Source organism: Penicillium verrucosum (genome assembly GCF_028828655.1).
Source record: "Penicillium verrucosum strain IBT 35672 chromosome Unknown utg000001l_segment0_segment0, whole genome shotgun sequence".
Classification (NCBI taxonomy): Eukaryota; Fungi; Ascomycota; class Eurotiomycetes; order Eurotiales; family Aspergillaceae; genus Penicillium; species Penicillium verrucosum.
The window spans coordinates 5,333,902-5,356,482 of NW_026643210.1; the positions used below are offsets into that span (position 1 = coordinate 5,333,902).

Sequence of the window (22,581 nt, forward strand, 5' to 3'; positions counted from 1 at the left end):
ACAGAGAGCTATCTATGTCAGCCCAATAAGGGACCCCGCAATAGGATTCCATTCATCGTCCCATCTCCGAGAGCTTTCTTTTTGGGCGCCTAGACGAAGACTCTCTAATTTGTCGTTCTCGCCAAATAGGTCGACCAAGTGCTCAGCCAACTCCTCCGAACTTCCAAAGCCCAACCCATTGACGCCCTCAGTGACCAACTCGGGCCATGCTTCGAAACGATCCCATCCCACGACAGGAAGACCAGCCCCGAACATATCTACAACCTTCATGGGGAGGTCTACCCCACTGCTGCTAGTATGCAGACTGACCCCTAGAGATGCGGATGCCAATAACTGGGCATATTCTGGTACACTCAGCCACGCAGTCCGAATTGTGACTTTCTGCAGCTTGCTGGACTTTTCAAGAGCAGCAATCTTTTTCAAATACATTTCTTTTTGCGGTCCCTTCCCTGTTATTATGGCCAGCACCTCAGGGAGGTGAGGCTGCACTGTGGTAGCCAGTTTAGAGTACCGGAGAAGGGCATCGATAAGAACCGAGAAATCCTCATCCGCAGTCCATGACGTTGAACTGACCAGAACTCGGACAGACCCTGCTTTCAAAGAGGAATGAAATCCTTTGGTTTCTGGTAGAGTTGTGAGGAAGTCCGTCCGTGTATTGGCATCGAGGATAGGATGGAAGTGACTGGCAGGGCGATCGTGCAGTGGCAGGACAGGGGTTCGAAGGTTGAAATCCTTCTTGAGAACGGATGCCATAGCATTGGTCACACAGAAATGAGCCGATGCAGATTTGCAAAATACCTTCTCGTACCATGTCGACATCTTCACCAACGGGTGGGTTTGGCCGAGTTTCAACGCGAGTATCGAATACCCAAAATTATGCCAATCAATGATCAGCCTTGTTTGCCGCAAGAAACAAACAAGAGAGGCTACAGCCAGTGTAGGAATAGAAGGCGGATTCTTTTTTTGTGTCGCAAGAGCGAGTCAGCACTTCAAATAGGGTATTGAGGAGCCTCCTTTCCACAAACGTACCTGAACCAAAAGCCACCGGGACGGTTTTGTAGTATATGCGAGACACTTCCAGATACAGGCGATCTGGAATAACACCTTCAGGGGCCCGTAAATGGTAAATAGCAGCTTGTTACTGGTCTGTAGGAGGGCGGGATGCGGATGAAGGGGAACAATTGAGATGTTGGGGTTAGATACGATATCAGGATGAGGATCGGATTCTGTTTCATAAATTGTAGTTAGCGATCATATCTTACACTCTGTGTCAAGAGATTTACACTAACCATTATACCCAATAATTACCACCTCCCCGCCATGTTTCGCAATGCTCAACGCATGATACTGCATACGCGGGCTTCGGCCAATGTCGCCAAGCACAAGGATTTGAACACATGTCTTGGCCCTTTTTGTGTCATGGGATCTTGGGGGAGATCCTACTTGCTCTGGCTGATATTGCGAAGGGAGTAACAAGATCAACACAGTGAGGACGCTAGACAAGCAGAACACTATGCTGATAAGAGTCTCGATCATGATGACAATGGCACTTCAATTATGCCGCGCATGGTATTTATCAGCTTTCAGTCTCATCAATAGCCGATAGAGAATTAAAGAACAGTTTTAGTAGTTCGAAGTGAAAGGAATATCATCAACAGTGGGAATGTTTTGAGGTCCGCCAGTGTCAGAATCTTTGATACGTAATCTGATAAGGCTTCACGTGATTCCCCTTATGAGAACCTTGGGGAAGACGGGGCTTTCCCCGGAGACAAGTGGCAATCTGCTTGAGCCTGTACGGAGTACTGGCGCATACTTTCATTACTTTGCTTTATTACCCTCCAGGGTTATTCCGCAATGCTGTGTCTGCCGACAACCTGCCCGCTAATCTGAGCTATCGCCCGCTCCACCCTCGATATCTTGGCAAGTGCCCCATCTCCTATCCTGTTTGCTGGTCTTTCCAGCTGGGCTGTCGTCAGCATCTGAAGACCATGTCGACGGGGGCACCGTTGCTGAGCGTGGATCTCACACCACCCTCCAATGAACTCAATCATAATCATGGTCACAGTCGCAGCCGTGGCCACTCTCGATCCAACCGCTGGGCACAACCTCCGCCTCCCCTTTCACAGCCAGCCAATGCCAGCTTTCCTGAACTCCCGGAACCAATCAATGCTGTGAACTCGAGTTATTCATATGGACATACACATCAACCATCGAGCCAAGGTCACCATGGGCACTCGCACTCGCACTCGCACTCCAATGCACACCACAATCATAACCATAGTGTGTCATCTCTTCACCATGATGTGCTAGATGACCACCATTTGAAAGACTCCAATGGCGTTTATGGAATGTTATCCACGGATACTACTATAAAAGCGAACTATAGTTCAGAGAAGACGTACGTGGGCTAAAGTGTGATTGACGAGTAAAGGCTGACCACAATCACAGCTACGAGATTTTGACCAGTGCACTCATCGTGCTGCCGTGGGTGGCGCTTTCTTGGTACCAGAGACAATTCACCCAAAAGCAAAAGCTCTCCGGCGAAGGTATACCCGGTACGACAGCGAGTATTCCTATCGGACAAGTTGGTCAAAAGACCTGCATTTTAACAGCCATCACGCTCATCCTCTTCGGCTGTGGTCAAATACTACGGACCAACTACCAAAAGGCTGACTCGTCCACGCCATCATCGGTGAATTTGCCCAAACTAAATGTGAAGAGTGCTCAGGCTTCACTTTCACAAATTGTCTCAGTGGCACTGCCAATATTTGCAGCACTCAAGCTCGGGGGCTTTTTGGTTGCATTTTCACTGCTCCTTGCGACAGCATCAGGGTTCCCAGCCATCATCAATGGGACCTCACACACCCAAGAGAAATACAGTCGAAAAATCCTGTCCATTGCCCTGCTAGTGGTTGTCATTATATCGAGTTTCCTTGGGCTGAACCATCCTTGGGATGTATCCCCAATCATCGGATATGCTGCCCTATTAGGATCTGTGTTTGGTGCTCCTCCCCCATTCCCATCCCTCCGTCGCAATGGACCTATTCCGGAACCAGGTCTCGTTGCTGTACAGAGCAAGGCTTCACACCGGAGCCACTTATCCGCTATGGTCACAACCGATGCACCACTAGCCGTTATAGCCGGGTCCTCCCTTGCACTTCTGACCATACTTTTCAACCGAGTATTTGTCTTCAGCGTTTCGGAGCTAATATATCTCCTTATTCCTACGGGTATTTTTGCCATTTCTCTCATGATTTCCCTGCCCCCCCAGCCTCCGCTCTTCCAAAAAGACCGGGCTTGCCATTTGCGCCGGAGCTGCAGCTTTTCTTTGTTCCCCACATGCCCAGGATGACTTGCTCATGTCTTATGCCACACGGGCTATTTTGGCTACGGCCTCTTTCTTCGCCTCTCGAAGGGATGACAGCCATTTGCATCTGGATACGCATGCGCATAACCACACGCACAGCCATTCACATTCGCACGCTACCTCGGAATCCTCCCGAGTATCAAAGTGGCTTCTCCATAAAAGCGAACCATATCCGTTGCTACACAGCATTCTCAAGGAGAAGGATTCTCGTAGCATTTTCTACTTTATGTGGTGAGTTATGAAACATAAAAAGCTATCATTCTTGAACTACTGCTAATTTTTTTGCAGCCTAAATTTCACTTTTATGCTTGTTCAATTGTCATATGGATTCCTGACTGGATCACTGGGACTGCTTAGCGACAGTATTCACATGTTCTTCGATTGTCTTGCGCTTGTGGTTGGTCTATGTGCTGCAGTCATGAGCAAGTGGCCCCCAAACGCCCGATTCCCCTACGGCTATGGCAAAGTTGACACTTTGTCAGGATTTGCCAACGGGATTTTTCTCATGTGAGTGTTGTCAAAGCGGTGCGTAAGGGCAAATTCTAACAGCGTGTAGGATTATCAGCGTGGAGATCATTTACGAAGCGGTGGAACGGCTCTCATCGGGGAGTGAGATGCACCGTCTAGGTGAGCTATTGATCGTCAGCATTGCTGGCCTCGCAGTCAACTTGGTCGGAATCTTCAGCTTCGAGCACGGTCATGCTCATCACGGCCATGATCATGGTCACGATCATTCTCATGGCAATGAGAACATGCACGGCATCTTCTTGCACATTCTTGCCGATACGCTTGGTTCAGTGGCAGTCGTCATTTCAACCATTCTCGTGCATTACTCCGGTTGGGCTGGTTACGACCCATTGGCATCATGCTTCATCGCCATATTGATTTTCGCCTCGGCCGTTCCTTTAGTTAGCAGTACGGCCAAGACATTGCTACTCACTTTGCCAGCCGACACCGAATACAATCTTCGTGAAACACTAGCGGGAGTCAGCACTTTGAGAGGCGTGGTTAGTTACACGGTGCCAAAATTCTGGCTTGATGATACAGGAGCGGTGTCCTCCGGGCATAGCCATTCCCATGACCATTCCAGCCATGGGGGTTGTGAGCATCACCATGATCATAGCCATAGCCAACACCATCATGGTCATGATCATGATCATGAGCAGCACCACGGCCACGATCACACCCATGACCATGACCATAGCCACAATCACGATCACGATCATACGCATGAGAAAAAACCCCAGAACATCTTTGGGGTGATGCACGTCGTCGCTTCTCGGGGCGCGGATTTGGAAGATGTACGTCAACGGACCGTCGACTTCCTCCGAGAGAAAAACATGGATACTCTCGTCCAAGTTGAGCGTGACGGGGATGCACGCTGCTGGTGTACTGGTGGAAGCAAGGGCTTTTGATTGGTGATCAACCACTTTGAAAAGGGACCCAGGATTTACGGTGCGTTTAATATCGCTTTTGTCCCGGCCGATGTCTATATCTCTCTTGTACAGATAGGATTGGATCGGTTCGCCGAAGAATTACACCAATCAACAGCACATAGATTTCTCCACGGCGCTCATAGGAAGTGGAAGACATACTTCAATGATTCAGTTACGAAATCCAGTTCTTTCTCGCATCACATGTAGGCGAAATCTATCTTGCAATCCTTCAAGGGTGAGACTCGTACGACCCGTTTATCAGGTATGGGCTTGTCCTGGATGGATATGCTTACTCCGAGCCCTACATTCCTCAGACAAATGGAGTGCAGCTCTGCCTATGCCCCTTGGGCCAGATCTCTAGGAATTACGACACGATACTCCTTCAGGTCACACAATCACATTCAACCTCGGCAGCACATGGCGCGAAAGTCCAGGTCTACCTCCGGGGCTATTGTGTTATTCCGACAAGAGCGAAGCCCCCATTCCATGTCCGTGGAGACTACCAGTCTTGTCAGTCAAATCGAAGCCCCTAACTTGTCAGCCTGCAGGTCCAGAAAAGTAACCTCCAGCATCCAAGACCGTACAAATGTAAGAGGGACATTAAGTCCTGTCCTACCAACCATTTGACTTCCAGGTTTGAACGAAAGATGCTACGGCATTCTATATACCTTCCGACATTATCGCAACCGCAGCCAATACTTTCTGTCATTCTTCTATAGATACTTCTTCTATAGAGACCTTAAGCTACACTTTACACCCGAATCTCTTGTCCAGCCTGTTCAATGTCATCAGCTTTGATCGCAAAATCACCAGATGCCGAGGAGGTCGTGCGGGGAGGATATGGAAAGATATTTGAGGGCCATACAGTATTCCTCACCGGAGGTACTGGGTGCTTAGGGGGTTGTCTCCTGTACAAGCTAGCTTTGCAACTGCCGACTCGGAAGATTTTCGTCTTGGTTCGAGGGAACCCCCAGCGAGCCATTGGAAAATTGAAAGAATCGATGCCAAATCATGCACAGGCTATTTTAGCCACAAAGAAAGTGGAGTTTGTGATTGGCGATATGAAAATGGTGAACTTTGGTATTGAACCCAACGTCCTTGAACAGCTTCAAGACCAGGTGACGCTGGTCATTCATACAGCAGCCAAGATCAAGCTTGAAGGCCCCATTCGTGATGCACTGGAAAGCAATTGCCTCCCTGCGCTGGAAATGGCCCGGGTTTCGTCTGGATTCCGGCGACTGAAACTCCTCGTCCAGATATCTACCTCATACGTCAATAGCCATCTTCCGGATGGCCCAGTCTTAGAGCGGATATATCAATTGGGGGGCGAAGAGGATCCGGAGGAAGAGCTGGCATCCATGTTAACGCTTGACACATCACCGCACGCGGGCAAATTCTCGTCTACCTACACTCAAGCCAAGCATATCATGGAACGTGTACTACTCAGCCGCTTCCCTCTTCTTCCAATTCTACTACTACGGCCAACAATCTTCGGTCCTGCGTTCAGACATCCCTACTCGCTATATGGATCGGAGGACTCCACGCCTCTCACCAAGTTTACTCGGCTCTGGTTCTCCGATCGAGGCGCCACACAGGTTTGGCATGCCACCGAAGGCTATCAAACAGGCACCAATATCCTCGACGAGATCCCCGTGGACCTCGTAGCAAACGCGTGTCTATTGCACGCAGCAGCACGAACGACGGGCATTGTCCAGGTCGGTTCTCAGCTCTATCACCCGATTACCTTCGACGAGGTCTTCCGACTGGGCCATGAAAATGCCACACCTGAAGCCCAGCGAGAGTTCCCAAAGATCATCTTCACCGAAGATCGCAGCACACCGCAGTGCTTTCTTGCTGAGTTGATTCAAGTAGGGACTCGCAACTGGCTGTTCGATTGTGGGCGGTCCTATTGGCTCAGGCAGGTGGGCGGTCCATTGAGCATGCAGGTGTGCAAGCATGAGGCAGATGCCTTCAATTTGATACGGACTCACAATGGTCTCGGAACTGGAAGGGAGAAAGCTCGGATGTGAAATGAGCGGCAAGGGGACTAGGGGCGGCTGTAGACCGGCCACAATACTTGTAACCCTACTCCGTAGTGATTTTCGAGATACATGAGACATCTGGACGAATATGTTTCCGTGATATCTCGACTTCGTACAGTCCACACTCCGCCTATCATATAGTACTTGCTCAATCAATCTCTATTTGGTTCATATCGGAGAAGGACTTCCTCTCTTAGAGATAAGCTGGGTTTATTGCACTGGGTGTAAGAGACTCAGTAGCCAACAGCTCAAAAGTAGAAATTCCGCAGTCGCAATGGTTTATACTTAATCAAGATCAAATGTAAACACAAAAAAAAAAGAAAACAAAGGAACTTGGGGACAGTTGAACCAAAGGGTTCACATCTATTTCTCAAGGTTCTGCAGGCTCAACATTGCAAAATAACGCCCACGCCTTCGTATGAGCTCGGCATGTGTTCCAGATTCAACGACCACGCCGTCCTCTAGGAAGCAGATGAGGTCCGCATTCTGAACAGAACTCAAGCGATGGGCAATGGCAACTGTTGTGCGTTGCTTTGCAGCTTGATCAAGTGCAGTCTGGACTACGCTTTGGGATTCCGAATCCAGCGCCGAAGTGACTTCGTCTAATAACAGGACGCTTGGCTGTCTCAAAAGGGCACGCGCAATTGCTAGTCGCTGTTTCTGACCACCGGAAAAGTTGTTTCCCTTTCCTCCGCACATCGTATCAAATCCGAGACTGCATGACCAGGTCAGTTTACTGCTAGCGATATAAAATTCGGCGAATGACTTGCGGTAGTGAATGGATAAAATCAAGGATATGCGCGTCCTTGCAGATGGTCTCCAATACTTCCTGGGAATACTTTGCTGCGTCGAGTCCTAGGAGGAGATTATCTCGGATGGTGCCCTGGAAGAGTGTAGGCTCTTGGTTCACAAGTGCCACTTGATTGCGGTATGCGCTCATATCCATTGAGGAGAGATCCCGGTCGTCCATTGTAACAAGGCCGGCGAGAGGATGGTAGAAACGTTCTAAAAGTGCAACAATCGTGCTTTTCCCGCATCCACTGGGTCCAACCAAAGCGATGTATTTGCCCTTGTGTACAGTGAGATCGAGGCCATTCAGTATTTTCCGGTCAGGGCGTGTAGGATACGAAAAGTGGACATTCCGGAATCCAATACTTCCTTGCAAAAGAGGTTGAGATTCGCTAAAATCCAATTGGGGCTGTGATTTGGGCTGTGATTGTCGATCCAACAGCCCTTTAAGTCGGATGGCCGACAGCTTTGCCTTGGCTAGATCTGGCGAGCTGCTAAATATCAAGCCGGCAGCGTCACCGCAGATGTTAACAGCAGCGAAACTCAGGATGAACTGGAATAATCCATACTCCCCACTAATAACGAGGGTGCCACCATACCATAAGCCAAGGGCAGTACACAGCAAAGGTGCCGATTGAGAAAAGGCGAAAAGGGCCGAAGTTGTCAGGCTGGAGCGAATGCTCTTCGAATCTTGTTCGACCAGCTTATTGTGAAATATTGCTGCAACATTGGACTCCCGATTTAGAGATATGACAGTGCGGATAGCCGAGACTGCTTCACTGGCTAGTGATGCTGTTTCTTGATATACTTGACGAATATGGGCCTCAAGCTGAGCCATGACGCGGAATCGAAGGAATCCGCAGATCAGAAGAATAGGGACTGTAGCTGCACCGACAAGTCCAAGTTTCCATCCAACAGCTAGACTGGTTGCGATGGCACCGATGAGAGTTGTGAGTGCCATAATGTAATTTCCGATGGCGTAGCAACCCATGCCCGCCATACTGGCTGGCTCAGTGCCGAGAAATGATACCAGTGCGCCGACACCGTGCTCCTCCATATCAAAGAAAGACATGTCTTTGTCGAGCAGGGCCTGGAAGGACAAGCCACCGAGACGACGGATAAGCCTCTCTGTACATTTACCCAGAGCAGAGGCTTGAGCCGAGTAAGCGAAGAACTGTACAAAAGCCAAGACGACGTGCAATCCAGCCCAAAGATTTGTCTCGGACCGAAGCTGTGAAAATTCAGCTTGAGGTTTTGCCAGTGCAGTAAGACATTTGGCCAGAAACACTGCCTGAACGGGTGCACCAGCTCCTGTTTGGATTGAAGCTAGAAACCCCATTGACACCAATGTCATAGAGTCCTTGTGGAAACCATTCACAAACCTCAGAAGGGTCCGCATCGAATACTGGTGGCTTGGGCGATCCAGGCTCTCGATAGCATATGCCTCCTTGTGGACTGTATCAAACAAAGGGCTTCCGGTGACCGGCGGAGGCTCTTTTTCTGTCTCTTCGGAGACAGATTTAGCATTTTGGATGGAAACTTCCAAATAATTCTCATCCTCGAGAGATTCCTTTTCATTCAAGTCGACAGCCTGTGATTTAGCTAGTCGATTATACACTCCATTCTTTTCTTGAAGAAAGCCATGAGTACCTTGTTCAACGAGTTGACCACCAGACAAGACGATGATTTTGTGCGCAGATTTGACGGTTGACAAACGATGAGCCACAACAATGGTCGTTCTCCCTTGAGATGCTTTCTCGATTGCAGCTTGAACAATAGATTCACTCGTCGAGTCCAAGGCAGAGGTGGCTTCGTCAAGAAGAAGAATTCGAGGATCGGAGATGAGGGCGCGAGCGATGGCAATGCGTTGTTTCTGGCCACCGGAGAGTAACACGCCAGCCTCGCCAACAAGGGTGTCGTAGCTGTCAGGTAACTGAGTGATGAAGTCGTGGGCATTTGCGACGCGAGTGGCATCGTAGACAATATTCTCGATATCCTCCTTGGATGCATTCTCATGGGGCGTTCCAATCAGACCATACCGTATGTTCTCGAATATAGTCGTAGCAAACAATGTAGGTGATTGCTGGACCAGCGAAATTTGCTGCCTTAACCAATTTGGGCTCAGCTCTGAGAGTTTGTGACCATCCAAGAGAATATTGCCAGCAAGGGGATCATAGAAACGCTCGAGAAGTTCGATTATGGTGCTCTTTCCGGACCCAGACGGTCCAACAATGGCTGTCGTTTTTCCAGGCTCAATATCCAAGCTCAGGTTATCCAAAACAACGACATCTGGTCTTGAAGGATATACGTGTCTGACATTTTGTAACTCAATATGACCAAGCACACTGTCTATCTTTCCTTCGGAAGGACGACTCGCGGTCCCGGGAGGTCTTCTGTCAATGGTGCTATACAGTCTTGATCCAGCGGCTGTAGCAATAGTGAAGACTTGAAGTGGGGGAACTATACCACCAAGACAAGCGATGCCGGTCACTGTCGCGAGGATAATGGTCAGGATATCGACGTACGAGGATGTACCCGCTACCAGGAAGCGCGAACCCATCCAGAATCCCAAACCGATAGCCAGGTAGATAACAGCAAAGACAGCACCAAGCAGAGCACCGGATATAAGCCTAGCGTTATTTGCAAACCGTTCTGCTTTAGCTAGACAGCCATCGTATCGGGCCACAAGCTCAGATTGCGCATTGAGCCCCACGACCGTTCTGATGGATGAAAACACCTCTTCGACAATGGTACCAGATGCTGCGGTCTCTCCCAACCATTGCTGACGATATTTTGTGAGCATTATACCGGCGGCAGCAAACACAAGGGTGATGCAGATGATACTAGAGGCCAGGATAAGTGTCAACCTCCAGTCTCGCATGAAAGCTATGACGAAGGCGGTGATAACCGATGCAGAGCACTGTACAGCAACACTGACTTTCTCTGAAATACCATCTCGAATTAAATCCGCGTCGGCGGTGATATGAGTTGATATTTCTCCGGCTCCAATATTGTCAAAGAAGGCAATGTTTTGACTTAGAAGCGCAGCCAAATACCGTTCTCTGATCCGGCTCGATAATATGATGCCAGTACGGATGAATCCGATATTGGCAATGTAGCATGACACTATCTCGCCCAGAAAAAGATACACAAAGTAAATTGTGAAGCGCGTCAATTCGGTATTAGATCTGTCTTGGGATGAACCCCCAGACCAGCTGTCTTGTATACTGCCAATCAATAAACCTGTTAGCAGCGCCGGCATTGTTGTGATCGCCCCCGCTATGATCGCAGCAAGAAATGAGACGCCAATAATGAACAAATCTTTTTGGGTCGCATATCGGAAGAGTTGAAAATAACTAATCTTGATTATGGGAGTTGTAATGTGCTGGGCAAGTATGTCCTGCTCCGATGCGCCTGTCATATCGAATGATGGGTCAGAGTCAAAGAGTGAAGGTGTGGTGAACGAGGGTGGAACATAATGCGAGGTTAGCTGCGAGAGACGATTGATCAGTGATCCTTCGCCCCACGATCTGCCAAGATAGCACGATTCACACTAGGCTTTCTCTTTTTATTGCAAGGATTACAGTCATATAGCGCTTAGGGTCTCAAATGGGGCTCTCCATTATTGGGTTGCCTATATAAAAACTCCTGTATAAGACTACGTATTCCTCAAAACAAGAACAAAATTCGAAGGCGTGCCTAATTCAAGTTGAAGTTCTACACAGTATCCGATAACAGGCAGATTTAACTATCAAATAATGACGAACCCCTATAAAACGCCGTTTATACCCCCTGTGGCCCATATAGAGAGTTATGGATTGACACTATCTTGGCAGTTGGCTGATGTTGGTGGTTTTACCAGTTATGTTTGGCTTATGGTGATCCGAATAGCCCCCTAAACAATGAAAAGGCGCATGTTAAACAGCATATATATATATATATATGTAGCAAAGATAGAGGGCCAAGGCCAATGAAAACCCATTAGTTATACCATTTCCTATATCGTCATATGCGTATACCCTTGTTCGAACTATCACGAAATGATAACTAGTCTGTGAGACACGTCATTTGGATATTTACGTCTTGAATTAGAGCTGTAATCAATGAGCTAGCCTTCATCAATAACATTTTTGTTCTGTAGTAGTCATTCCATCTAAAGAGATAACCTTTAGTGCTCCAAACAGGGCCAGGGCTGAATAAGTATGTGTAATGTCCAACGCGATTAAATTGCTGATGGGCCTACCTATAGACTATACGAGTTAATACTCCGTGATCCAACATTCGAATAAAATTGTGTCTCGTGTACAATACAAACTGACTAGTACAACAGCAATAGTGTTGAGATGGACACCTGATTCATCAGGCCTTGTTCGTCAGACTGGCCACCTACATAAGTAGCTCTCTGTGTGTTTGAGGAAATCAACCTTTCTTCTTCTCTCTCTCTGGTCCTTACTAGCTTCACCAAATAGGACAAAATCTATTGATATTGATACATGGGTCTGCCTTCTTCAAAGTCACTTTCTTTCTCCCTTTTTATTTCTTCTTTTTAAAAATTCTTATCATAGGGGCGGTGCTGTACACTGCATTGTACAAGAGTTAGGGCAAATACATGGTAATCTGGTCCGGGAAATCCTGCGCGGATATCGGCTATTTAGGCTCCAGATTGGTTGTTGAGGATCTGGTTTTGAAAGTTTCATCAGAGTCCCATCTTTTTCTGGGGCCAAGCCAAAGCGTTAGCCCATTCCATGTCTTCGGGGTGCAGCGCATCCAATAACTCGGAGATCAGTGCCCGGCCCGAGTCTCGCGCCCACCAATGCTGGCCATCAAGCTCCCCGAGCAACACACCCCAGTGCATAAGAATCAACAAAGCTAAAGGCTGTCGGCGTCGCACATTGTCCACGAATTCCTTGTCAATCATAGCGAGCCAAGCCAGGACGTTGGCAGGGTCAACGGAATTGGCCACTCGGATTGAGAAGTGCCGCAAGTAGACAATAGCATCTTTGTTGACCTGATGCTGAATGGGATCAATACTGGCGAGGGTCTCGTCATTCAAAGTACCGAGTCGCTCCAGGGCAGCCCGGGTGTCGCTATCTAGATTGACCGATCCAGGATCCCAATGGTGTTTTCGACGGGAAAAGAGCTCTAATTTGATCCAGGATTCACCAATCCGATGGATCTTTCTCACGCCTTGCAAGAGTTCAAATACGACGACAATATTCTCCGTTATGCTTGAAGTTTCCCCGCGGGCAGCAGTGACTCTTGGAAGAGCAATGCCTATAACGGTGGTGATAATGGACTGCGCCAGCGCAGCCTCGCAGTTCATTGGATTGATACTGTCAACAGCTGCTCGATATGGCGCAAATGTGAGATTGTGATATTGCAAGGCGACGTCAATATACACCAGCGACTCCGGTGGCTCAATTGTTGCGGCAATATGAAGAGCACCCAGTGCCAAAATGCCATTCATTAGAAAATCATACTGGAGGGCCAGGCGAGGAATGGCAATTTGCCAGACATAATGCTCCGAGTTGGAAGAGCAAAGACTCATAAAGGTTTCGGTGGAAAACTTATGCATAAGCTCCAGATCTCGTACCCCTGAAATGGTTGAAGAAAAGGAAGCTGCTAGGCTAGGGATCCTCGGCCGCAGAGGAGTTGGGTCTATAATAGCCAACGGGACCGGGGTCTCGCCCGCTCGTGAATCGGGCCGAGGCGGCGCCCTTAAATATGTGCACGAAAGTTCTCGCGAGATACAATTGGAGCACGGTGGCCCCTTTTCGTCACACTGCTGCCGTTAGTCGCGTCATTTGATGGAGCCCGAAGCGCAAACTATGGAGCCGTCCTGAACTTCCGTAACTAACCTTGACACGACGTCTCTTGCACTGGTCGCATCCTTGGCGAGATTTTGTATGCGCTCGGCGAGGAGGCATCTCGGTAACCTCGGTACCTGAGGGTCCATATAACCGGTTTTGGCTCGGACTCTTTTAAGATGTGGACGAGTCCAAGCGCGGGAGAGAAGAAGATAATGTGAAGGGTGTCACGTGGACTGCAACTATAAAACGGCTATTCACGACTTGTGTTGGTTTCTCTCTTCTATACAGAGTACTCTTGATGGGTTTGTCTTTTTTTTTTTTTTTACAAGTTCTGCCTTTTGTTTATTTGTCGGATTATTCTCATTTGATATTTCGTTGCTTGGCCCCCACGTCAGCCAATATACCCTTAGGCATCACTCACTCAGCCTTAGCATGATCACATGTGTCAGTAGAGCCCTAGAGAGAATTTGAAACTATCAACTTGGTTCTGATCAACATTATCTGGAGATTTATAGATTCTATAGAAAGAAAAGAAGAAGAAAAGATCTCGGGCCAAAAAGCGCAATTCTCCCGACAGGATCCAAGCGTATACTAACTATACCCAGGTAGACCAACAAGTGGATCACGATGTAAGCGACGTGGGGAGAACGAGAACGAGAACGAGAACGAGAACGGGTAAGAACGACCATGAAACAGCCAATGGAAATGCATTTGACGGCCGTTTCATCCTGTTCAGGTGTTGAATCCAATTTAAGGCTCTCCACTTGCTGGTTGTTTCTGTCCCTTAGCGTTAACCTTTACCAAAAATTTTATTGTGATTTGATATCAATCCCAACCTTGGAAGGCTGAGAGGTGCAAGACTCTAGACTCTTATCATCTCCCTTCTAGAACTTACACCCTCTCTTACTTGGCTCCCCCCTCCCTTCATTCTCCTTCTTCCTCTCCTCCATCTCTCTTTCCTTTTATTTACACGTCTTATACCCAAACATGGCGAGTTACGCGACCTGTACTGAAGTAGGCCCACGATGCCCTGTTGAACTCACGACATACGGTTATTACCCCAGTTTTGGCGGAAACATCTTCTTTACAGTCTTCTTTGCCCTACTCGGAATATGCCAAACAGGTCTCGGCGTCTACTACCGAACATGGACATTCTTGACAGCTCTCCTCATTGGCACATTTATGGAAATGGCCGGATATATCGGCCGGGTTCTCATGCATGATAACCCATGGTCAGGACCTGCATTCAAACTTCAGATCGTGTGTCTGGTGCTAGCACCAACCTTCGTCGCGGCGGGTGTCTACCTAACATTGAAGCATATCATTCTGAGCTTGGGACCCGAACACTCAATCTTGAAGCCGCGTCTTTTCACCTGGATCTTCATCGGATGCGATATTGGATCTCTCATTTTGCAGGCTGCTGGAGGTGGTGTCGCTGCGGCTGCTGGCAATGACCACTATGCATTACTCAAAGCAGGCGACAACATTATCATCGCCGGTATCGCTTTCCAGGTTGCAACCATGGTTGTATGTGCATTCTTTGCTGTCGTCTTCTTCTGGAGGGTCTTCAAGCACGGTGATGGCTTCTCGGGTGAGAAGAACCTCGATGTTTCGCCAATTGTTCCAAAGTGGATGCCATTCATCGTGGGCGCCGAGGTCTTTGCCTACTTCACAGTCTTGATTCGGTGCATTTATCGGTAAGACCCAATGTTCCGAGTCCACACAAGGCACTTTACTTACCACGATATCTAGTATCCCGGAGATGGCTGGTGGCTGGGGTAACCCGCTGATGCAGAAGGAGAATGAGTTCCTTGTCTTGGACGGAATGTAAGTGGTCTCTTGGTTTGGTTCAAAGCTCTTGGGAATCATATCTGACGTGTCATTAGGATGATTGCTCTGGCCTGTCTGGCCATGACCATCTTCCATCCCGGAATCTTCCTCCCATCACTACGCTTCGCGCCCAAGAACCGTACATAATCGCCTTCTTTCCTTTTAGTTTTGTGTCATCTTGGCGGTTATCTTGCTGTTCTTTTAAATTCAATCTTTCCAACATTTTGCTAGAATAGCCTCTACTTAATCAAGGCATATATCTCACAGTCAATATCAATCTACAATTGTGCTGGATTTACGTTCAATATTGTGAAGTTTCTTCGGAAATAGATTTAATCCTAACCTAGTGGAACAAAGATACCAGGATGAAACTCCAGCCCTCATGGAAATCGCAAAGAGATGCACCGCAAATGAACCTGAACTGGAGAGCATGGCAAAGCATTGCTCACTCTATGCAACAAAAGAAGAGAACCACCGCTCGCCGCGGTACAGTGAACAAGAAAAGAAAGAAAAAGAACCCCGGCAACCCCATGTTAAATCAGATCATAACCCACCATCTTAAATTGCCGTGAATAATTAAACGATGTCCTAGTCATCCAATGTGAGACGGACACACCGACGGACGCGCTTCTTAAACTCCGCAGGGTCCTCACGCCATAGCCTAGCAGCCTCCACATTCGCTGGGCTTTCATCGTTCGGGCTGGAAAGCATAGAAATCACGGACAGTAGGATTGTCTCGGGTGTTTGCACGGGAGACCAACGTTCCGCAGCCGACTCATAGCCGTACTTGTCCTCCTCGGGTGGGTGCAGAATGGAAATGCACACGTCGCCATTCTCGTAAACTATCAAAGGGCAGTCATTTGTAAGCAAATTGTAATTGTCTTAATGATAAATAATTCCAACAGAAGCCACATACTATTCGGGTGGAAGATGGGAGATTCGAACTTCATCTTTGGTGGACGGTGAGGGTATTCCGATGGGAAAGAGAGACGAGCCCGGAAGAAACCACCTATTCAAGCAAACTTGTTAGTATTTCTTCAACACACTCTGTGGCAGGATGGTATATATCCCCAGGCGGGGTTGTGTTTGCCACAGCACCAGCCCAGGAATGCAAGCTCAAAATCATGTATAACAAAATCATGACATACCCCCATATAGCTTCACATCATCTGATATCATGAGCATAACCTCCCATTCGAAAACGTTGTTATCAACCAAGCCGCAACTAATTCCGGGAATGTCCTTATCGGACTGCATCTGCTGCAGTTGGCGGGACAGCATGCGCCCGGCGGGAGAAGTCGCCATGCTGATAATGGGGGAATAGAAAGCAGAAAGATGGAGGTGCAAGATTCGGTCGATATCCGAAGTCGATTTCAAAAGTCAAAGGAGGGCAAAGAGGAGAAGGTGAGGAGAGGGTGAGGGGCGCAAAAAGAAATGAAGGCGGTAAGCCTAAAGCGGGGTTTAAATGGCTTAGATGGGGAGGCGGTAACTACCTATACACTTGTTGGCGGGTAATCAGCTACTATACCCATGTTGATTTGAGGGCTGAGGACCTTAGGAATGTCATGATGTTTAGATCTCGTAGTTCATTAGGACATTGAAAGACTATCGTACGGGGCAAACATTTCAATCTCTCCCAGTAATATAGATATAGCAAAGGTATCAATTACGCAAACACACACATCCTAGCTTCTTCACAATCTACCACCTGAGACTGATCTCTCAAATGGTTGTGTTTTTACTCCCAGCTTATTTGCATCCCGGGAGCATCAGAGTCAGTGGGCTTGGCAGTCTTGAAAATCCAAAAGGCCTGACCACCAAGTACCAGAGTGGCGAAGATACCAAGCGCCACCTCCATGGCAAATGTCTTACCAATAACCTTGGCGAACCGGACACGGGCAGCCCAGTCAAAGGTAGTCCATGCATCCATGAGACCGATCTTGCCGCTACCACCGGTAATTGCAGGGCTGACTTTGCCCCCGAAAGAACGATCAAATGGCACAATAGTTTCATCCTCCTCGGGAAGCATGGAGGCCGCCACACGGACAAAGATGACACGAGCAGGCATGGAGATTAAGAATGCCAGGATAGCAGGAATCACACTGACGCCCATGAAACGGTAGATGGCCACAATAGGCGGGACCTCCTGGTCACCGGCAACATCGAGCCAACCGGCAAAATTGGCAACGGCCATGGGGACGAAGAAAGCAGCAGCGGTGAGAACATCCTGGAGAGCAGCAGCCGGGGCAATCTTAATCCAAGTCTTATAACTGGGGATACGCTGGTAGAAGCGCTTTGGGGAGGGCTCGGAGATGACAATGTGCACCCAGGCCATCTGCCAAGTAGCCAGGAGAACGCTCAGGACAGACTGAACGATAAACTGGCCCAAATATGAAGTGGTAGGAACAGGGATGAAAGATGACAAGAAGCCACGGGCCACAGTGTATGCCACAAACATGCTCATTCCACGGAAGCGTGACCGGAAGCCAGCACGGGAGCGCAGGTGCTTCACAGTAGTGCGCAGCTTGCTGGTGATGGGCTTGGGGGGAGTAACGTCAAGCAGCTCAGGATCTTCCTCGTCGGTTGGCTTGGTGGTATCGGGATTGGGAGTAATGCGCACATAGATATCGGGGTTGGTATCTTCGACTGCGGCCAGAGTGGAAATCACCATTCCGTAGGTATACTCAACCTGTCGGGTGTTAGTTCCACAAAATTATATCTGGTAAATTGTATTACTTACAGCCCAGAAAGCAAGACCAATCAAGATAGCAGTGATAGCAAACAGAGCCATCAAGCCTCCATTAGGCTCCTTGTGCTCAGGCTTACTCGACTGCATATGATTGACAGCAAGCTCGGTGCCCCGACGCATCAAGACGTTAGTGACGGACATAATGAAGCCGACACCGATGGTGAGTATATATATATATATATATATTATATATATTCGATGGAAAATGAGATGGAAATCTTGGAAGAAAGATGAGATAGAGGGGAAGATGGGGGCTTTTATCTGATACAAAGCCAGGCAGCAGACCACTAGCGCCGGAGTCAGCGGATACTCTTACAGTACTTAGAGTTTGCTGGTGCTCCACCTACAATTTTAGGTACCTGTCTTGTACCCTTTGATCAACATTCAGTTGTACAGATTAGTTGGAACTTGAACACTTTCCTTTGCTCTCTATTTTGTACTGGAATGGCCATATATTTTTATTATTTACTTCAATGTTCACAATCAGATGGTCTAAATATAGAACCCCCTTAGATCATCGGCATCCAATTCCTCCGACCAAGCATCGCCCCCACAATCACGATCATGGCCCCCGGCATGTAAGCGCTCAGTCCAGGCTATAGAAAGCTCTCATAGGCGAGGCTAGTTCGGCCAATCCTTTGACTCCCCCTTAAGCCTATTCGGATATAGCGCAGGTACGGAGTCGACAAAAGCCAAAAGAAACCCTTGTTGAGCCTCAATTATCTCAAAAGTGTGTATGCTGCCTATATCCCATTGATAAGATTCCTAAATTCCTACAAGATTATGTTGGCTGATAAAATTTGCTTCATTCTAGATCTAATGTTCTAGAACTAATGTGACATGCCAAATCCCAGCAATCACACACACAAAGGAAAAGTCTTCTATAGAATATCGGGCATCAACCAAAGATCTAAAATGACACAAGGCATGACCAAAAAGATGCGAACCAATCAGAGTCAAATCATGGTCGCAGATAACCATCCGTGGATGGAACACAAAACGCTGCAAAAAGAGATCAATCATGGTATGTACACACAAGCATTCTCGTCAAATTTAGTCGAATAACTTCTTCATGCCCTTGTGTGCCAGCTCGACGCCGAGGAAAGTGGCGGCATTGGCAGGCACCGCACGAGCAAGAGCTGGTCCGAATCCAGGGAAGAAGGCCTTGAAACCGCCGCTAGCGTAAACCGAGCGGATGACACCACTCATGGTAGGCTTGCCTGATGCACTCTGCAGGCGAGACTTGACGGTGTCAATGGGGAAGACAGGGATCCACATGGCGATACCGGCAGCACCACCAGCACACACAACGGCGGATAGGGATAGCTCGCCCGTTACATTGCCTTCGGCATCCTTGGGAGTCAAGGAGCGCTTGATGTACTCGTAGGCCGCGAAGTAAGCGGCCGAGCCGGGGCCATCACGCGCCAACGTCATAGCACTACCACGGAACACGCTGCGAACACCACCTTCCTTGTACAGCTGGCGCACGACATCCATACCACCAGAGTACCTGGGCTTCTCACCCGGGGCCAGAGTCTTCTGGCCCTGGATCTGGAGGAGAACCTTGACACGTTCGAAGGGTGCCGTGATCAGGGTCATGGGAATGGCGGAGAAGAAACCCGCAGAAGAGATCTGCGCAATGGAGTACTGTGGGGTGTCGTTCTTGATGGGGACGGTGGAGAACTTATTCACGAGAGTCTTACCCACATCGTAACCCTGGTATTGTTAGCATCGCTTCTAGCTGGGCGCTCGCAGCTGGCTTAGCTCCAAAAGTTGATTTTTCTTTTTTCTTTTTTTTTTTTTTTTTTTAAAAAAAAAAGGACGTACCCAAAAGCTGACGGCAACTGTGAGACAGGACTAGTTAGCTCACAACACGACCAATTGCTCATATGAGAGTCATTATAGCTGATGCTAGAGAACTTACACATGGGGGTAACTCCAACAAGCGGTGCGGAGACACCGGCATACAATCCCTACGAAACCATTGTCAGTTCGGTCGCAAAATATTCAATATGTTTGTGATAATCATACTCGAGCCAAACCTTCACGGGCAACTGTCCTCCTGACCACATCCATGGCGCCTGAGTAAATTCCCTTCTCGGCCGTCTGCAGGCGCACCTTCACCAGATCAAACGGGTGTCCGACAACCACGGCGCATAGACCACCAGCGGCACCAGCTGCGAGAGAGCGCAGCTGTACAATTGTCTGATTGACAGCCTTGGTCTCGACAACCTTGATCTCTTCTTTCAGCTGTTGCGTGGTGGGGGAGGTAGAGGGGGACATTGTGGGCGAATCGGAGCGGGGAAGAGACAGGGATGGGGATGGAGGATGAGAAAAAGGAGGAGAAAAAGAAGAAGAAGAAGAGCAGAAGATAGGAGAGTAGACAAGGGTAAGATGTGAAAGTAATTAATAGTCCAATAAGAAAAATATGACCAAAGAGCTCGCAATGATGGAGACACCGACAGACCGAAGCCGACTGGTCTTCCCCGGACGAAGATGTGCCTCGGCTCGGTAGCGGAAAAACAGACTTCCCGTAGTAGATCACACGAAGTAGTTAAGGGAAGTCTATAGTACTAGTTATAGTACTAGATATTAATCAAGACTTTTGGGACGGTATGGTGATTTTCCTATGTTGTATAAGGATTGAATTAGGTACATATGTCTGCTCTTCTTATAACGTCGGTGACCTCCTAGTGTGTTAGTCCGGGTGAACGGGAGAACTCAACCTCTCCATGTTTCCCGCGGAATAAAGGATGGCCGTGTTAGGACTAGGTTCTGTTACTAGATCTCTTGATAGTCCTAAAATGTACAGACGCAGGACAGATATAAAGTGCCTACATAACTATATGTACATCGTTGCATAGTTAGTTAACTATGGGTAAGTACTTGGCAATACGGTACGACCTACACCGGTCGCAATCACATGGAAATCCACATGCTTTTTCTCTGCGGCAGGTCTAACTATAATAAATATCAGTATGGAGTACAGAGTATTATACATCTATGTACTAGTTATGAAGTGTTCAACTCAGGATTATTCAGGTATGAAAATATCAAATAAAGGTCAGATTTACTATGGAACCCTACGGTAGTTAGTATCAAGTATCAGACCCTGAAGCGCGGAGATTTATAAGATAGATGCCATAATATAGATTTCATTCATTAAGCTTGATTGACATTAAAATAACAGCTCCTCGGAGCAAAGAGAAGACAAAAGATAATTGTACCCATCATGAACCCGTTCCATAGTGTACCTATACAAGCCAGGCGGCGACACAAGAATCATAACCCATAAATTAACATGGAGTACATGAGAGAGTGGATTCTACACCTTCGCGTATGGGAATTTACAGAGCGAGGATAGCGAGCATGCCGAGGACACCCATAGCACCACCGGTGGCCATGGGGGCAGCGGCACCATCACTGGTGCTGGAAGCAGCAGCGCCGGCGGAGCTAGAAGCAGAGCTGTCGGAGTCGGAGCCGGAACCGGAACCAGACTCGGAGTCAGAGTCGCTGCCGGAGCCGGAGCCAGTGGAGGTGGAAGAGGCGCCAGTGCTGGTCTGGGTCACCATGGAGCCGGAGGCGTTAGTGCTCTAAAGATGTGGTCAGCGTGATTTTCAGGAAGAAGATGGAGCGTGTCTTACGGTGATGGTGGTAACGGAGCCAGTGGCGGAAGCACTGCCGCTGACGTTGGAGCTAGAGGCGCCAGTGCCAGTAGCGCTGGCGTCAGAGCCGGTGGCAGTCTTGGAGCCAGAGGCATCAGTGCCAGTGGCGCTAGCGTCGGAGCCGGTGGCAGTCTTGGAGCCAGAGGCATCAGAGCCAGTGGAGCTAGCGTCGGAGCCAGTGGTAGTGGAGTCACCAGAGCCAGAGGTAGAGCTGGAGCCAGAAGAACCAGAGGTAGCGTCAGAGCCAGAAACACCGCCTGCGATATAATGTTAGTCTACCAGATCAAAGTATTCGAAAAATTATTCATGACAGTTACATACCAGGGCACTTGGCGACGGCCATAGCGAGAACCTTCTCGGCATCGTCGCTGGGGCAGGCCTCCTTGGTGCAGTCACGGATACCGAACTTGTAGTCGTCGCTCTTGCACAGGCAGGCGATGTCACCGGCCTTGCAACCCAAGTCGGAGGCCTGCTTGCTCATGTTGGAGAGACACATGGACTATAAGCACAATAGGATTAGCATTGAGCACATAACTCAATATGTAATCAAGGGAAATTTTGAACTCACAGCACACTCAGAGGCAGAAATGTCTTCAGCGGCAGCCATGCCAAAGGCGGCCATCAAGGCCAGAGCAACGGGGGAGAAAGACTTCATGATTGGGGATTAGGGAAAAGGAATTGAGGATTCTGAAGGTGAATGTTGTAAGAAAGAGGAAATTTATGATAGAGTGGAAACCGAAAGAAATCTGGAGCTGGGGATTCGTTTTATAAAGAGAGAGAGCCCTGAGAAACAAAAACAAACTCTGCATCAAAGCTCACCAGCCACCTGCCCCAGACTACCAAATTGAAGTCTCCATAATAGACCAAAGAGGAAGAAAGTGGATGAAACGAAA

General features: G+C 48.4%; 11 protein-coding genes across 11 annotated transcripts; 3 read left to right on the forward strand and 8 right to left on the reverse strand.

Annotated features, from left to right (window-relative positions):
- Positions 1–12: 12 nt before the first annotated feature.
- N7516_001971 (chitobiosyldiphosphodolichol beta-1,4 mannosyltransferase) lies at positions 13–1,536 on the reverse strand (the record flags this gene model as incomplete). Its single annotated transcript, XM_057214691.1, has 3 exons — positions 13–957; positions 1,030–1,226; positions 1,290–1,536. The coding sequence occupies 3 exons, from the start codon at positions 1,534–1,536 to the stop codon at positions 13–15; spliced, it is 1,389 nt and encodes a 462-aa protein (XP_057076574.1).
- Positions 1,537–1,988: 452 nt separating this feature from the next.
- On the forward strand, positions 1,989–4,782 carry N7516_001972 (metal cation transporter MSC2; the record flags this gene model as incomplete). The annotated part of the gene is made up of 5 exons (XM_057214692.1): positions 1,989–2,398; positions 2,449–3,181; positions 3,348–3,598; positions 3,656–3,874; positions 3,924–4,782. 5 exons carry the CDS (start codon positions 1,989–1,991, stop codon positions 4,780–4,782), a joined length of 2,472 nt encoding a protein of 823 aa, XP_057076575.1.
- Positions 4,783–5,585: 803 nt separating this feature from the next.
- N7516_001973 (uncharacterized protein) lies at positions 5,586–6,833 on the forward strand (the record flags this gene model as incomplete). Its single annotated transcript, XM_057214693.1, has 1 exon — positions 5,586–6,833. One exon carries the CDS (start codon positions 5,586–5,588, stop codon positions 6,831–6,833), a length of 1,248 nt encoding a protein of 415 aa, XP_057076576.1.
- Positions 6,834–7,208: 375 nt separating this feature from the next.
- On the reverse strand, positions 7,209–7,544 carry N7516_001974 (putative ABC multidrug transporter; the record flags this gene model as incomplete). Its single annotated transcript, XM_057214694.1, has 1 exon — positions 7,209–7,544. One exon carries the CDS (start codon positions 7,542–7,544, stop codon positions 7,209–7,211), a length of 336 nt encoding a protein of 111 aa, XP_057076577.1.
- Positions 7,545–7,584: 40 nt separating this feature from the next.
- Positions 7,585–10,896, reverse strand: N7516_001975 (ABC transporter permease/ATP-binding protein; the record flags this gene model as incomplete). Its single annotated transcript, XM_057214695.1, has 1 exon — positions 7,585–10,896. The coding sequence occupies one exon, from the start codon at positions 10,894–10,896 to the stop codon at positions 7,585–7,587; it is 3,312 nt and encodes a 1,103-aa protein (XP_057076578.1).
- Positions 10,897–12,330: 1,434 nt separating this feature from the next.
- On the reverse strand, positions 12,331–13,561 carry N7516_001976 (Zn(II)2Cys6 transcription factor domain-containing protein; the record flags this gene model as incomplete). Its single annotated transcript, XM_057214696.1, has 2 exons — positions 12,331–13,416; positions 13,493–13,561. 2 exons carry the CDS (start codon positions 13,559–13,561, stop codon positions 12,331–12,333), a joined length of 1,155 nt encoding a protein of 384 aa, XP_057076579.1.
- An 870-nt stretch (positions 13,562–14,431) lies between these two features.
- On the forward strand, positions 14,432–15,421 carry N7516_001977 (RTA1 domain-containing protein; the record flags this gene model as incomplete). Its single annotated transcript, XM_057214697.1, has 3 exons — positions 14,432–15,141; positions 15,197–15,271; positions 15,331–15,421. The coding sequence occupies 3 exons, from the start codon at positions 14,432–14,434 to the stop codon at positions 15,419–15,421; spliced, it is 876 nt and encodes a 291-aa protein (XP_057076580.1).
- Positions 15,422–15,862: 441 nt separating this feature from the next.
- Positions 15,863–16,613, reverse strand: N7516_001978 (putative ubiquitin conjugating enzyme; the record flags this gene model as incomplete). The annotated part of the gene is made up of 3 exons (XM_057214698.1): positions 16,423–16,613; positions 16,191–16,283; positions 15,863–16,116 (listed from the first exon to the last, which is right to left on the reverse strand). Exons 1-3 carry the CDS (start codon positions 16,577–16,579, stop codon positions 15,863–15,865), a joined length of 504 nt encoding a protein of 167 aa, XP_057076581.1. The 5' UTR covers positions 16,580–16,613.
- Positions 16,614–17,012: 399 nt separating this feature from the next.
- N7516_001979 (uncharacterized protein) lies at positions 17,013–18,407 on the reverse strand (the record flags this gene model as incomplete). Its single annotated transcript, XM_057214699.1, has 3 exons — positions 17,013–17,963; positions 18,015–18,334; positions 18,383–18,407. 3 exons carry the CDS (start codon positions 18,405–18,407, stop codon positions 17,013–17,015), a joined length of 1,296 nt encoding a protein of 431 aa, XP_057076582.1.
- A 669-nt stretch (positions 18,408–19,076) lies between these two features.
- On the reverse strand, positions 19,077–20,306 carry N7516_001980 (carnitine:acyl carnitine antiporter; the record flags this gene model as incomplete). The annotated part of the gene is made up of 4 exons (XM_057214700.1): positions 19,077–19,739; positions 19,851–19,867; positions 19,948–19,996; positions 20,055–20,306. 4 exons carry the CDS (start codon positions 20,304–20,306, stop codon positions 19,077–19,079), a joined length of 981 nt encoding a protein of 326 aa, XP_057076583.1.
- Positions 20,307–21,370: 1,064 nt separating this feature from the next.
- N7516_001981 (CFEM domain-containing protein) lies at positions 21,371–22,343 on the reverse strand (the record flags this gene model as incomplete). The annotated part of the gene is made up of 4 exons (XM_057214701.1): positions 21,371–21,616; positions 21,668–21,945; positions 22,010–22,187; positions 22,257–22,343. 4 exons carry the CDS (start codon positions 22,341–22,343, stop codon positions 21,371–21,373), a joined length of 789 nt encoding a protein of 262 aa, XP_057076584.1.
- Positions 22,344–22,581: the final 238 nt, after the last annotated feature.